The sequence below is a fragment of the Heliangelus exortis genome, chromosome 2 (genome assembly GCF_036169615.1).
Source record: "Heliangelus exortis chromosome 2, bHelExo1.hap1, whole genome shotgun sequence".
Taxonomy (NCBI): Eukaryota; Metazoa; Chordata; class Aves; order Apodiformes; family Trochilidae; genus Heliangelus; species Heliangelus exortis.
In genome coordinates this window covers 50276373-50290795 of record NC_092423.1, presented here as the reverse complement: position 1 = coordinate 50290795, position 14423 = coordinate 50276373, and the positions used below count along the sequence as shown (strand labels likewise).

The 14423-nt window shown below is 41.6% G+C and overlaps 2 protein-coding genes across 4 annotated transcripts in view; one reads left to right on the top strand and one right to left on the bottom strand.

Annotated features, from left to right (window-relative positions):
• LSM5 (LSM5 homolog, U6 small nuclear RNA and mRNA degradation associated) overlaps nucleotides 1-2407 on the bottom strand; it is a 591871-nt gene extending 589464 nt beyond the window's left edge. The window contains exons 1-2 of the transcript XR_011724312.1: nucleotides 2216-2407; nucleotides 1170-1337 (exon numbers count right to left, since the gene is read on the bottom strand). The gene's annotated coding sequence lies outside the window, so the exon portion shown is untranslated. The remainder of the gene's footprint in view (nucleotides 1-1169; nucleotides 1338-2215) is intronic.
• A 104-nt stretch (nucleotides 2408-2511) lies between these two features.
• AVL9 (AVL9 cell migration associated) overlaps nucleotides 2512-14423 on the top strand; it is a 41390-nt gene continuing 29478 nt past the window's right edge. For all 3 annotated transcript variants that reach the window (XR_011724309.1, XM_071736088.1, XM_071736087.1), the window contains exon 1: nucleotides 2512-2982. Coding sequence is in view for 2 of the 3 variants with exons in the window: in XM_071736088.1 (XP_071592189.1) it covers nucleotides 2512-2982 (471 nt within the window). In the remaining variant the exon portion in view is untranslated. The remainder of the gene's footprint in view (nucleotides 2983-14423) is intronic.

Sequence of the window (14423 nt, the reverse complement as noted above, 5' to 3'; positions counted from 1 at the left end):
ATGAGCAGAGCTGGATGTTTCCTGAGGGTCTGTTCATGAGTTGAAGGCGCTGAATGAGCATCACCTGCAGTTGCCCCAGTAGTGAGTCAGTGGTGCAGAGGTGTCCAGTGATCAGTTGGCATAGTTCAGTGGGCAGTGGTGAGTTGTTGGCAGCTAGTTGGCCCTTTCCTTGTGAAAGGGATCTAAATTTAGAGTTGAGTCATGAGGCTCTTTGCCAGCTCGTGTCTGTGTTGCTCTCATACTAAAGCCAAGTAAGCAATTGCAAAATACGCCCCAATACCTCTTCCAGAGCAGCAAACTGGCTGTTTCTCCATCATCTGAGCACTCAGACTATACTGCCTGAAAGGGCAATTGCCAGGGGGGTAAGGAAAGACCAAAGGTACTGCATGCCTTATTTTAAGGTCCAGGACAGATATCTGAGATGAATGAATGGCTAAACTGGTCTGAAGACAAAGTTCTTTCTGGAAGTTAATGGCAACAGGTGAGTATGATTTGTTACAGTCCCCACTCAGTTCTGCTTCCCAGACAGCAGTGTATATATTTTTCTTTCTTGATACTTGACATCCCCCTCTTAAGTTCAGTGTTCCAGCAATTAAATTACAACTGTTCTTCACAGAATTCTTCTGTGAGTATTTGGGAAATACAGCAGATCCCTAAACCTTGCACGCATGAATCTGTAAGAAATGGAGTGCAGCTTGGCCCAGAACAGAGAGAGAAACTTCCTTTGATGTTCCCAAGCTTTTCAGAGCATATGTGTGATTTATCCTAGCAGCATTTATAGATCCATGATACGCAGCTAACATACTTTAGACATCTAATTTAGGGTAAGATTCAATGCTTCTTAGAAATGCTCAAGTGTGCTGTGTCAGTTGAGGACATTTAGGCATTGTCATTGCTACCAGTATATTCCCATTGTCAAAATAATAAACAGATGTTAGATGCCCAGTTATCAGCGCAACCAGAGACTTCACAATCTGCTCATCTCTGATGTTACTTCCAGACATAAACTATCATACTGCCTGGGCAAGGATTATCTATTTCAGGAAGTCTCACTGCACATAAACCAAGTAGAGAAATCCTTGTCTTTGTAATGAAATGCAGAATGGCTAACAAGTTGTCATTACTATGGTAATGATAGAATACCTGGTGGTTGTGGAGTAAAACCTTACCTCTGAGTAACAGAAGAATTGTAGGGCTGAGTTTCCACTGCTATTTGCTGGGTATGCATTGCAAACGCAAATTCCATTAGGAAAATTCTGAGTGAGACTTTTCCAAGAGCTTCTGTTTCATAGCAGCTCTCACCTTCCTTTCTTTCTCATAAATATGCACAGTGTGAGCTGTGAAAGGAAACATATATGTCAGCCAGTTAGTCTCCCTAGAACAGACTGATGTTGTCTGTCCAACATTTTTATTGCCTTAGGAGGAAAGAAAATTTCAAAAAGAAAAAAACTTCTAATAATACATACAGAGAATAAATTAGCCTCAGTTACCCATCAGTATCACTGGAATACCTCTACAATGCAAAATTCAGAGCACCCAGGGTGATGCCAGAGTGCCCTTCCCTCAATCAACTGACTAAGAGCTATAAACATTCTCATGCATCTTTTGGGGGACATCTGATTATGGCAGGAGATAATGGCAAATATTTAATCTTTTTTTTTTCTTTTTGAAATTCTATTAAACAGTATGTTACAGACTAAATCTAACAAGAAATCATTCACTTGCCAGAGCTGGGGTGTTTCTGGTAGCTTATCCTGTGTTCCCTACAGTATACTTTTCCTATAATGGCACTTCTGTTGGAGCTGAGGAACAATATGTAATTATATGCTTTATTGTTATAATTTGAGCCTCTGGGTATTGTGTTAGTGATCAGATTTTCTCAGAGCACTACTCTTTTTTAAAGGTCTTTCAAAAGAATCTCTTCTTCCAATTTCCACAGAGATTCTTAATAGTTAAGAGTGTAATCTCTAGCAAATGCTGCCGATTTAAATAACCAGAACTCAATCATAGCAAAGGTTAAGTGGGAGCATGCTACAGGTGCAGGAAGATAAAGAATTTTAGATTTTTTTTCTCTAACACTAGATTTGCCTGTGCTCTTTTGTCAAGCCTTTAAACTGCCTTTCTAGTGTACCGTATTGTATGTTTAGCAGCAGATCGGTGCTAACAAAAGAAGCCTTAACTTGATTTTTCTCATTTTTAACCTTCAGCAACCCACCTGACATACCTGGACTGAAGGATTCCTACCCTTCATTTTGGGCTGCCACTCATTCACCTGCCCGACTTCACACTGGTGGGAGGACACCCTGTCCCTCTTGCGCTTCACGTGGGCTTTGACAGGAGATTTTCTCAGAGAAGACGACGACGACGACAAGAAGGAGGAGGAGGAGGCAGCGTTACCGCCCCTGCTGGCAGCAGCCGTGCCTGCAATGGGCTGAGGACGAGGGCGGGAAGGCCTCAGCCGAGACCCAGGGGGTCTGCCCCAGCCCGACCCGACTTCACTTCCAAGCCGCGATGCGTTTTCCTGGCCGGAGGTTAAAACGAAGCCGCTTGGCCCTGGCAACCCCTCCAATGAATCCAACCTTCCCGGGGGAGCTCCCTGCGGAGCGGGAGGAGTCTGACACCGCCCCTCCTCCAGAACTGCCCTGCCCACAGCGCGGGCACCTCCTGCGGGGACGGGATGAAGCGAAACCCTCCCCCGGCTGCCGTGGAGAGGGAGGGAGGAGCGGTAAGAGGAAGGGTGATGCCAGCGGCGCCCCGCCCTCCCCTGGCCGGGCGCTGCGGAAGCGCAGGCGGCCGGGGCTGTGTCCCTGTGGGACCCTTGGGCGGCTGGAGGCGGAGCGAGAAGCCGAGCACGGCGGCATCCTCCGGAGCGGCCATCGCAGGGGCTCTATGGAGAAGCGGGGCGCTTCACCGGCCGCCCCAACTCGGGGCCCGGTGCTGCACATCGTGGTGGTGGGCTTCCACCACAAGAAGGGCTGCCAGGTGAGGAGGCGCGGGTGCCGCTCCTCTACTGCCTCTTCCCTCTGCTCCTGCGCTTCCTCCCTGCTCTCCCCCGGGTCCCCTCCCCCGCGGTGAGAGGCGCCTGCCCGGCTGCTGCCCTCGGCGTGGGGCGGGGAGCCTCCACTGCGGCCCCGCGGGGAAAGCTTGAGCCCCTCTGCGGGAGAGGTTGCGCCTGAAGGGGCCGGAGGGGGCGGCTGTGCTTTGGGTCCAGGGGGCGGGTTAAAGGAGCAGTTTGAAACCGGCTGAGCGCCTTAGGGCCCCAGCTGGCCGCGGCCTCCCCATTGCTCCGCGGGCTGGGCCGGGGGTTCCCCCAAGCAGCTGTGGCGGGGTGGGGGCTGCCTGGCGGGGCCGTGCCCGGGCGGTTCATGTTTATGGAGCTGCGTACGTGACCGCGGCTCCCGGCCCTGCCGCGGCGGTGTCAGGCGGGGCGGGGGACGGCACGGCGAGCCCCCCGCCACCGGGCCTCACCACTCCCCGATAATAAATGCGGGGAGGCGGCTCAGGTCGCGGCACCCGTACCTATTGAGAGTCGTGTGTGATTTAGGCATTCGGACAAAGAATTAAGAGAAATAGATTTTTTTTTTTTTTTAAATCAGTCTTTGTGTTCCTGATGGCTCCCAGCGTTGAGCTCTCGCTTATACACAAACAGCCTAATGCCCCCAGGTTATAAATCCACCCCAGAGTTAATTTTTCTTTGCGTGTCTCTTCCCTTTTTTTCATAAATGTTTGACGGCCTCGTGTGATCTGTAAGGTAGAAAAATGCTCTGTTATGTGTTTCGTAGGTATCTTATGGTTCGGTTTTACTTATTTATTTATTTAACCCTTGAAACAGGAGGTGGTGTTGCCCGGCTGGGATGCACACTTCATTGCTTTGCAGGTACATACAATGTTGGACTTGCAGCGGGTCTTCTCCCACGAAGGTGTTCTTACTCTTTGCAAAAGTTTCCATTGAATGGGATGGTGTTATGCAAGAATAGGTCTGACATGAATGCATTTCATACAAAGTGCCAGAGAGTTAAATTAGTATTTGTTAATGCTTCAAGAAGGAAAACCAGCACAGCATAGGAAGTGTAAATCCCTCGTACTAACAGAGGCTGAAGCAGAAGAGCACTAACTCCTTGTATGTTATCCTCCACCTCTTTTTCTGAAAGGTCTGCATGGCTTTGTGATGTATTCTTTCTCCTCAGGGTGTCTGGGGGCTTTTCTTCTGTCGAGTTTGCAGGATCAGTTCCTGTGAAGTAATGAGATATTCTGGGTTGCAAGGTTGCAATATTTATCAGTCATTTTCTTGCTAGAGACAGTGAAGAGGTAAGCATGTTGGTGTCAGTTGGAGAAGACTGCATTTTTGCCCTTACCTTTTCATCTTCCTCTTGGGAAAGATGTAGGTTGGAGACAAAAGCAGAGGTGTTTTTTGTTGCTTTTCTCCTTCTTGGGGCCTGTATATATGTTCTTGTAATGTTATTCAGTTGATGCAAAGCAAAAAAAACAAAAAGGAACCCCAAAGCAAGCAAACAAACCCGCAACAAAACCAAATCACCTCAAACTGCAAATTAGTAGCTGTGAATTTTATCTTGCTGCGAGTGAAACACCTGTAAAAGCATGTTTTCAGGTGGTGTCAAAAATAGGGTCAGAATATCTCTGACCCAATGTCATCTTTAAGTATCTCAAAAATGAACTGGGGAAGTTGGAGAGGAAAATTGTTGGGGAAGGGGAATGGGGCAACTATGTCACAGGGAGAACTGCAGGAATATAATGACAGTTAGTAGAACCACAAACAGCCAACCTTCCTAAGGGAAATCTGAGGAGAAATCTAGTTTAAAATTATATATTCTACCTCTGACTTAGCAAATTTGCTACTGAACTATAAAAATAATTTACTCAAAGAGCTGCAGGCAGGGAGCTGCACAGCTGAGTCTAATGAGCTTGACATCAGTAGTATGTGAGTCTCTAGAGGATATGTGAGGGAAAAAATTAATTAACATGAAACTAAGTAGACTGAGTCCTATCTGCATTCACTAAAGATAGATCATGCCTGATTGACCTGCATCATTTATAAGAGTAAATTATTGATTTACTTTTTCTGTGAAAGAAACAGAGTAGTTAAAATCTGCCTGGAACTTAACTAATTCCACAGCAGTAAAAAACAAATATATATATTTTTTTAAGGTAGAGATGCTGGAAAGTTATTAGAAGAGCTAGTACTTGGGTAAGGAGCAGTATGAACAAGAGGAAGCAGCAACAAATTTGTGTCAGAAGCGGAACTGCTGGTATGAACTATGTATTTCTCAAGACTTAATTTTGGCCCATGTAGGTGGTACTGGCATCATTTAAACAGTAAAATCTAATTATGATAAGCAAACTTTAGGAATCAGTGTTACAAAGGAAGTCTGGAATGTCATGCAAGAGCAGGATAAATTTACCTGGTTTGACAAAAAGCTCCTTTTGGGTTCTGTTTCCAACTCTTGTTTTCTCAAAAAGTCTTATTAGTGAATGCATGTGGAATTCGATGTTTTAAAGAATTGATGCTAGATGCTTTCATTAGCTGACTTTCCCTCTGTAGCTGGTGTAAAGCTGATGAGTACAGAGGTGTGTAACTTGAAGCTCTGATGTTGTATACTCCATGTCTGGGATTGATGTTGGTAACAGACATAAATGGATTCTTGCACAGCATTAGATGAGTGTTGTTCTGGTCTTATCCTGATGTCTGAAGTACACAGCTCTTCCTGTTGATTAACTTACAGTATACAATATGTTTAAGCTAGAGAGCATACTTTTATGTGCAGTTTGGAAATCTATAGGAACATCTTCTTTTGCATAGACTTGAAAAACAATCCGTATGTATTTGTTTACAAAAGAGGAGTGTCTGGGAATTGGACTTTTTAAAACTGATAGCACAGGAGTGATGATTGCTCCACGTGCTCCTTCCAGGGGCCCACTCTTTGACCATGAGTCTTTCTGCTGTGTGAAGGAGGATTGTGTAAGAATCAAAGTCAAGGTCTACTGTAAGTATGCTGTTCAGTCTGAGGATGCAGTTTCCTGGGCAGTTGTTAAAAACTTGGGGCTGCTGCTCACTGTCATGAAGGCATTGTGCTGTGTGAAAGCAGCACATTGCATTTTGCAACTAAAAATCCTGAAAACACAGGAAGGAGTTTGTTCTAACAAGCATGGAGTAAGCTTTCAGAGAAGCTGTAGACTTCTGTTTGTTTACACCAGCAGGTTGCCAGCCTGCTTCTTTGGACCTCTTAGTAAGTGATTTGTACTGTGTTACCAGCGAGATGTTCAAAAATTCTGGTTGCTGTGTCTCTTTGCCAAGGAGAAGAGGTAGTTACAGCAGAGTCCTCGAAGTATGGGAGGATCTTGGCTTGAACTAGGTCCGCCCAGTATTTGACAGGCTCTCAACAGGCCCATTGAAGAAGGAAAGGACAGTTGGCATGCAACAAGCATCTTGTTTGGGTTGCTTTGTACAAACTATCTGACTTGTTATGAGAACCCTTCTCAGTGTGTAATTATATAGCAAATGTCCCAAAACAGGCAGAGCTGGTGGACATTTGATCATGGTTTTCATTCATCTGAAATGAAATGGCAAACATTTTGTTAGTATTCCAAAAAACCCCTTGCTTTTTAGATACCAGTTTGCTGCTGATAAGAGGAGTGGCCTGAGGAAAAAGGAACAGCAAGCATAGCCCTTTGTCGTGTGTTGTTGGTCATCCTCTTGTCTATTAATGTGTAACAAATGGTTTGGGTGTGGTAGGAGTTTCTACACATTTATAAGGCTCCACAGGAATCAAGTCATGAAAAAAAGCCCTGGTGTGAAAGGTGGTAGTAAGGAAGCCTGCCACACAAATGGTGTGATACGTTTTGGAGTATCTGTAGCTACTTGTCTCATTATTTACTGCAGCAGGGTACTGGTCCAACATTCTGTCTTGTTATGTTCTGTTGACCTCCTAATTCAGTATAGGATGGTAAGACATGGATTTCAGTGTAGTTTCTGCCCTTCTTCTGGAGCAGCTCATTATCATTGAATCATAGAATAACTTGGGTTGGAAGGGACCTCTAAAGGTCATCTAGTCCAAATTCCTCAGTAGTTTTCAGGAGCTTTAGGAGTTAGTGGTGAGTAATTTGAGAGCAACTAAAGGGAAAGGATGTGGGGTGTAGTGAAATGAGGCAACCAGGTGCCACTAATTGCCAGGTAGTGGCACCTGGTTGCCTCATTTCACTACAGTGGGGTGTTGTTGTTTGGGTTTTGTGTTTTTTTCTTCACAATCATGGAATGCTTCCTCTCATTAAAAGTAAGAAATACAGCACTTAATATAGAATCATAGAATTGGCTGGGTTGGAAGGGACCTCAGAGATCATCAAGTCCAACCCTTGATCCACTATCGCTGCAGTTACCAGACCATGGCACTGAGTGCCACATCCAGTCTCTTTTTAAATATCTCCAGGGACCAAGAATCCACTACTTCCCTCGGCAGCCCATTCCAATGCCTGATCACCCTCTCAGTAAAGAAATTCTTTCTCATGTCCAACCTAAACCTCCCCCGGCACAACCTTACATTGTTTTAATATTTGAAAGCATTAGATGGTGTAGGAAGTCCTTATCTGCCTAATAATATAGATCTTTAGCAAGAATGAAACCTGAACAGAGCTTGACTTGTAGATGCAAGGTGTGTGTTAAGCTCCACGGAGAGACCTTTGCTTTATGATGAAGGTGAAAGACAGAATCAAGTGTAGTTCTCTGGTAGTGATCCTGTGTGCCGTGACCGCCATTTGAGCTCTCTGTTTCAAAGCTTTATTTACATGGAGAGGCAGAGAGATAATAGCCTCTGAGGGTATAGGAAACCTTAAAATATAGCAATTATTCTAAAAATCATGAATTTTGAAGGCAAAATGAGAACTGATATTTTTGAAAACGAGAGGAAAGTTTCAGCCAAGCTGGAAAAAGTTGCAGGTGAGAGAGTTGTACAAAAGTCCCTGTTAGCCCCCTGGCTGGTTGCTGCCGGAAGCAGGTGGTCCCTTTACTGCTGTGCTGGTTGGACTGGCACGAGAATCCCTGCTCTGTTTTGATGCTATGAGGCTTTGAGGCTATTATATTGGAGTGAACTCTGGCCTTGTGTCACCACCAGTCAGGCCACACATTGTGGCCTGACACAGTCACTTCACTTGGGGCAAGGCCCATCTTTTCTGCGCTCAGTGTCCTGAGCATTTCTGTGTATTGACTCTGACCTCGTGGAGTGGGATCCCATTGTTTCCTATGCTCTGAAGGGTGTGACTGCCTTCCAAACTACTCTTGATTAAACATAGGCATTTCTAACTGCATTGTGGAAAAGAAAAAAATTGTGGTTAGGAGGGGGAAGTGCTGTGTGTGTCATGAAATGCTCACATAGCTGGTCACTTTTGTTTGCTTTGGATCCTTGTTCTGTAAAATTGTGGCAGCTGATCTTGACCCGCTGCTCTCTGCAGCAGTGAAGAATGACATTGGGGAATGGCATTTTAAATTTGGTGTCACAGACAAGGGAGCAGATTATGGCAAATACTGAAAGCCTATTTCAGTGGAATCTCAAAGTTTGTCTTAAGGAACTTCAAAGTACTTTCACTATGTAATATAAATATGTTTACTTTCTCCAAAGTAATGTCTGAGTTGCCTCTCTATGTGGGTATTTTTTGTGTGTGGGCTGTGTTTGAAGACCAATCCGCCATCTCTTGCCTGACCATAGATTTTCTTCCTGGTATGCAAAGGAAACTTCATTTCAGGAATGAAACAGCTGATAAGTCTTAGAGAAGAGCCAGAATATAATCTTTGAGAGGAAAGAATTCCTTTTAAGATGTTTTTCCCTTCCTGAATTGTGTGTGTGCTCCTCCTTGTCATTTGAGAGCTTCGAGTACTTCAGCTCCAGAAGGCAAGGCTTGCACATAACATGGCTTGAGCAATCCGTGCACATGGCCTGTTTTTATGTATGCCTTGGGAGCATATGTCCCCCAGCAGAACGGTTGGCAAGTTAGGCTTGACTTTGTTTGCAGAATTAGGAGGTATCTAAGGAATGAGTGAGTTCATTCTGCTGTGTTTATCAACTCCTTTGAGAAGCGCCTATGTTACAGGTCTCTTGTGGTCTCTTTTGTAGCCTGTATACTGAAATTTGCTCTCTTCCCTCAGTTCTGCAGGCAGCCTTTCTGGAGGCATCTTTTTTTTTTTTTTCTTTTGTTAAGGGACACACTTGTAGCCTGTCTCAGTCCCCATTTTCTGCTAGCTGTCATCTAAGACTCTACTTTATTGGAAAAAAACTTTTTTCTCCTCTTGATCTCTGCCAGCCAAGAGTTGCTGGTTTTCTGTTATGTATGTTTGATGCTTTTTTAAACATGTAAGTGAAGTAGATGCTTTGTTGTCTGTAAAGTCCTTGCATCTTTATTTTGGGGGAACACTGTAAGGCAGGTATTGTGCAACAGGTGATCTTCTCTAGTGATTAAACAAGATCTTGTTAGATGACCAACAGGAACAAAAAATAACCTGAAAAGGATCTAGGCCAGAATCAAACCAAAGGGCTTTGTTCCTGGCTCTGTTGATGATAACCTGTAAACATTGGTACAATTTCTTTTGTTATAGTTCCCTGCTTGTAACAGTATTACTTAAGCACTTTAAAGGACCATTATGAGCATGAAGTCTTTTTTGATGACGCTTATTAAATCAAAGCATAAATCAAGTATCAAAGATTAGCCTGTTGTCTATAATATTATATGTATTTGTGTATGTTCAACAGGTTGAAACTTTGAAAAAAGCTTTTAGCTTTTATTAGGAAGGCTGCTCAAATTAGCATGGGTTGCTAATTGTTTTAAATACACAATGCATTCTGGAGTGGATATGTAATTGCTTATATCCCACTTCTTTAATACATGGATTCTGATTTTGTGTGTAGAATTAATTATGGATTTCACTCTTTGCATGTCTATGTAATCCACTTATTTAGTATTTTGTGCGCATTGTTCAAGAAAAATTCCTAAGTGTGGTGGATTTTTGTTTGTTTTGGTTCTTTGTTTAGCTTTTTAAGTTTTAAAGAGCACTAGGCTTCAATCTTGCAGTGGCCTCCTTGAAGCCCTGGACAGGAATTATTGTTTTGAAGGTTTCCACACTGGATATTTTCTCTATAATTGTCCTGATGTCTGAATTGAGAAAAGGTTCCTAAATACCTGTCCCCAGTTATGTGACACTTTCCATGGTCGTCATTGTTAACTTTTGGTTTATGGTCTGTGTTCATAATATCTGAGTAGTTATTTAAACATTGTGTAAGAGGAATCTTGAACTCTGTGTTGAATAAATGAATGAATAAATGAGTAAAATTACTAAATGAGTAAAATACATATTTCTGTACCTCTGAATCTTTTATCTATGTATGACAGAATGCTTTCAAATAGTTACTTCAGCTTTCAGCACTTGTATAAAGATGCCAAAGTAATTCATAGAGGGAGGTTCAAAGCTGTAAAATCACAAAAGAGAGGTCATGCAGGCTGGAGTAAGTTGGAACTTGCAAGTCTCAGCTTTGTGTTCCCTGTCCTAATACTGCATTATTTTATGATATGTGTCTAATTTTGGTAATCCATCCAATAGCTTGTATGTGGTGCTGTTGCTTCTAAAAAATTGAGGATACAAGATGTGAAAGCAGGTTTCTTGCCTGCTCTGATGTGCTGGGGGATAGGGCATAGGGCTGCCTGCTTCTTGGGGATTACCAGAAGCAGACCATGTTCTGTATTTCATGATTTTATTGTGTTTGTATAGCTTCATATTTGGTAGTGGGTTAGATTTGTCTGCTCTCAGGAGTACATCTAACACTGAAACTTTTCAGGAAGGAGCATATTCACTAAGAGCTCTTCTGGGACCATCAGATGTCCCATGGTGGAGAACCTGAATGCTTTTTTGGCTTTTTAGGCAAGGTGATTTCTTGCTTGGACTCCATCAGTTCAGCAGTATATGCTGTATGAACTACACACAGTGGCTGTTCCTAAACTGACAAGTAAATGTACTTTAAAGCATGCCTACGGTACTGGTCCTGCATTTTCCCAGGAAAAGGAAGATTTCCTGTGGCATTTGACAACTCCCTGCCAGCCTTTCCATTGGGAACCAGGGCATGCAGCATTGCTGAGGAAAGGCTGCAGATCTGACTCCCATGTGTGACCCAACTCTGGGTGCTGTCCTGAGGAGAGGAAATGCCACCAGTCCCCTTGACTGAGCGTGGAAAAGTGGCTGCTGGAGCTGCTGACCCCCGGCTGTTAGAGCTGAGTTTTGGGCAGGGGTAACTTAGGAGGAGAGCTGAGGGTTGCCCTCTCTTGTTTCATTGATAAAGCTGCCTGTTCTGTTACCTTGTATCTTCTTTAGGTACACTGGATGAACTCTAATTCGATTTCTCTAAGACCAGAAAGTCTTGTCTTGGGGGCACTGAGTTCCCTAGCAAGTCCCTTAGTATGGAAAGCTTGCAATAGTGTTATGATTATTTTCTAGGAGAGGGTTTTTGTTGTTATTATCTTTCTTTGAGGAGACATCTAAGTGGTAAAGTTTCAAAGCCCAGGATTTATATCTGACTTGAACTATATGACTATAAAAATAAAGGGTTAAGTAGCTGGAAAGGCTGCCTAAAGTACACACTAGCATGACTTGGAAAACAAACATGAACATTTCAGTGTTTCAGGTTATTCTACCTTTTGAGAGACTAAGAGTTCAAATTTCAGTAACCTGGTTACAGTTTTCAAAGCAAACTTGAATGGATTTTTTTTCACATCTGTAGCAACACAATAGAACTTGTGTAAGTGGCTGCTCTATAGATTTAGTGATATGGGAAAGTGAGGAAGTCCCAGCTTCAGGAAGTGGAAAGATAGAAAATGTGACCTGTCCCTTTGTAATCCATAGATTTCCGTTGCTGTGTTTATGTAGTGGATTAAAAAATATATATTTATATAAATACCATACATATTTAGTCTACACATACATATTTTTATATCTATGCATATTATACATAGTTATTGAACATACACATGATTATATAGTTATATGCATTATATTTAAAAATCTGTTGCTAGAAGTCAATAAATTACTGCATAGGCATTATTTTTACATGGAGGGGTTCTTCACCTTCTAGATCATGATCTGTTGGTTCTGTCATACAAAAATGGAGAAAGTTTGTAATTTAAGTCTTGTTAAGTCATTTAAATAATAAATTGTTTTCAGTGCTGGAAGACTTACTATTCCTAGCTTTCATTTGACTGCATGCTGCAGTTATGGTGATTCAGGTTAAGTCAGTGTTATGATAGTTTTATCTGGTTCTGGCTATGTTAAAAGTAATATATCAAGAATATAACTAAAACTACTTACTTTGAGTTATCTGCTGTTTAGTGTTACACACAATACTTAACATCCTTCTGCTGTTCTTATTTATATGAGGAAGAATTGGTATTCTCAAAATTAAATGTGTTGAAATGATTCACGAAGGGAAGTTTCTAAATATGAATGTAATGTTTCTTCATTTGAAGCTTGTTTATGGAGTACAAGCAGCAGTAGAGATCACCAAAGCAATTGTTTGGAAAATACAATGGGTTTGGTCTCTTCAAACTAGATTCTGCAACTTATTGAAAGCACCCTTGTCCCTACTGTAATACTGTCATTCTGATTTCAGATTTTTTTGAGATTAAGTTCTCTCCTCATTGAAGCAATGGAAAAACTTTTTTTGGTCCAGTTTTTTAAAAATTTCTGGTCTGAAGAGAGATCTTTTAAAATACCCATATTAAAGAGTAAAGCTTGTATTGAGTGCTTTACACCGTGCTGAGTAAGAATGGGTAACTTGCATGGAAACATGTGACAATAGATGGAGTGGGGAGGATGGGGAGTTTTGGTTTGCCAGCACATTGTAAATTACCAGTTTTAATGCTCTCTGAGGTTCTTACTTTTCCTGTGATTGCTAACACTTACCACTTTTCACAGATGAGGAAAACAACCTTACCCCAATATTAAGTTCACCAGAAATTGATGCCAACTACCTGTCTAATGTTTGCATGTGCCACTTTAGGTGGACTTGCACACATTTTGGAAATTCTTTTTCAACCAGTGTCCTTATTTAACCTCTCTTCTGATTGTGTACTTGTAATTTAGTAAAGACAATATCAATGCATTTTTTTTAAAAAAAGGAAAACTGTCTTGTTAGTTCATAAATGTTGGAGCTCAAATAGATTTCCTTTTGCCTGCGCTCACCTTTTCTTATGAGGAGTCTAAGAATGTCTAATATATCTATTCTGGCTAGGAAGTCCCTTTAAAGGCACTAAACTTTAAAGACATGTTGCCTGGACTTTGTTTTCATTCCACAGATAGGATAGAACTGTATCAGTAGGTCGTTTGCATATAAAAGGTTAGTAAAAAACAAAGCAAAATTACAGAAAAAAAAAAACAGTCCCAGAAATTCAATTTTACTTCGGTTTAGGGTTTTGTTTTAGTTTTTACTTAGTAATCCACAAGATTTTAAAAGCTTTGTGTAGTGGAGAGCACCATTATTTATTCTCCACTGTATCACAAAGCTATATATCAGTATTCATTTTTGTTTCTGAAATCCATCAAGAGTTATCTACTTACACAATAAGGCAGTCTGAATTGGCAGAAAGCATTGCCATCAATACCCCATTGACAGCCATAGTCAATAATTTCAGCTTTAATGAAGATCTCTGACAACTGAAAGAGTAAGAATTGAGTAGAGATTCTAGTTCATGCTTTATGTACTTTATTCTGAAGTCTCTGAGGAGTTCAGCTTTGAATTTTTGTTGAGGGCCCATTTTTTGTTCACAAAAACACATAAAATGTGCTCTGGCAGTCAGCTCTGAAAACTTGCATGTATTTCACTTCTTTGTTCCCATTGACTACTGAGCTTTATTAGAAGATTTATTTCTCATATTTTCAGGCATTTTTTGTAATGCATATATGTATTAATGACAAAGGGGAAAATTGAAGTGCATGTTTTTACATGCACATGTGTGGATTTACATAAAAATGCATTGTATTTAAATAAAAAATGAGCTCCTCTTTCTTCATTCTGTGAAAAGTGAGAAAGAGCTGTGAGGCAGTCTCTTTGGTAGTCCCATTCCATCTTCCTGTCATGGGTGGTTTTAGGTTTAAAGTTGAAAATTATTTGAAAAAAAATTTTTTGAAGTTGCCTTAAGCAAGAACATTATGCTGTAGAGTTTCCACACACAAGCTGAGAGAACAACTTTAATGAGGCTCCAATTTTTCAAAAACTCAAAAGTGATAGAACTGAGATTCTCTCTGCCCTGTTATTACCATTTCTGTTACATGTGCTCTGCTCCGTTTCAAGATTTTCAAGAATTGTGGCGTTTAGTCTTTTTTTTTTTAAGTTACTCAATGTTCTTATAATATTTGGGTTTTGAAATACTGTTTTTTCTAT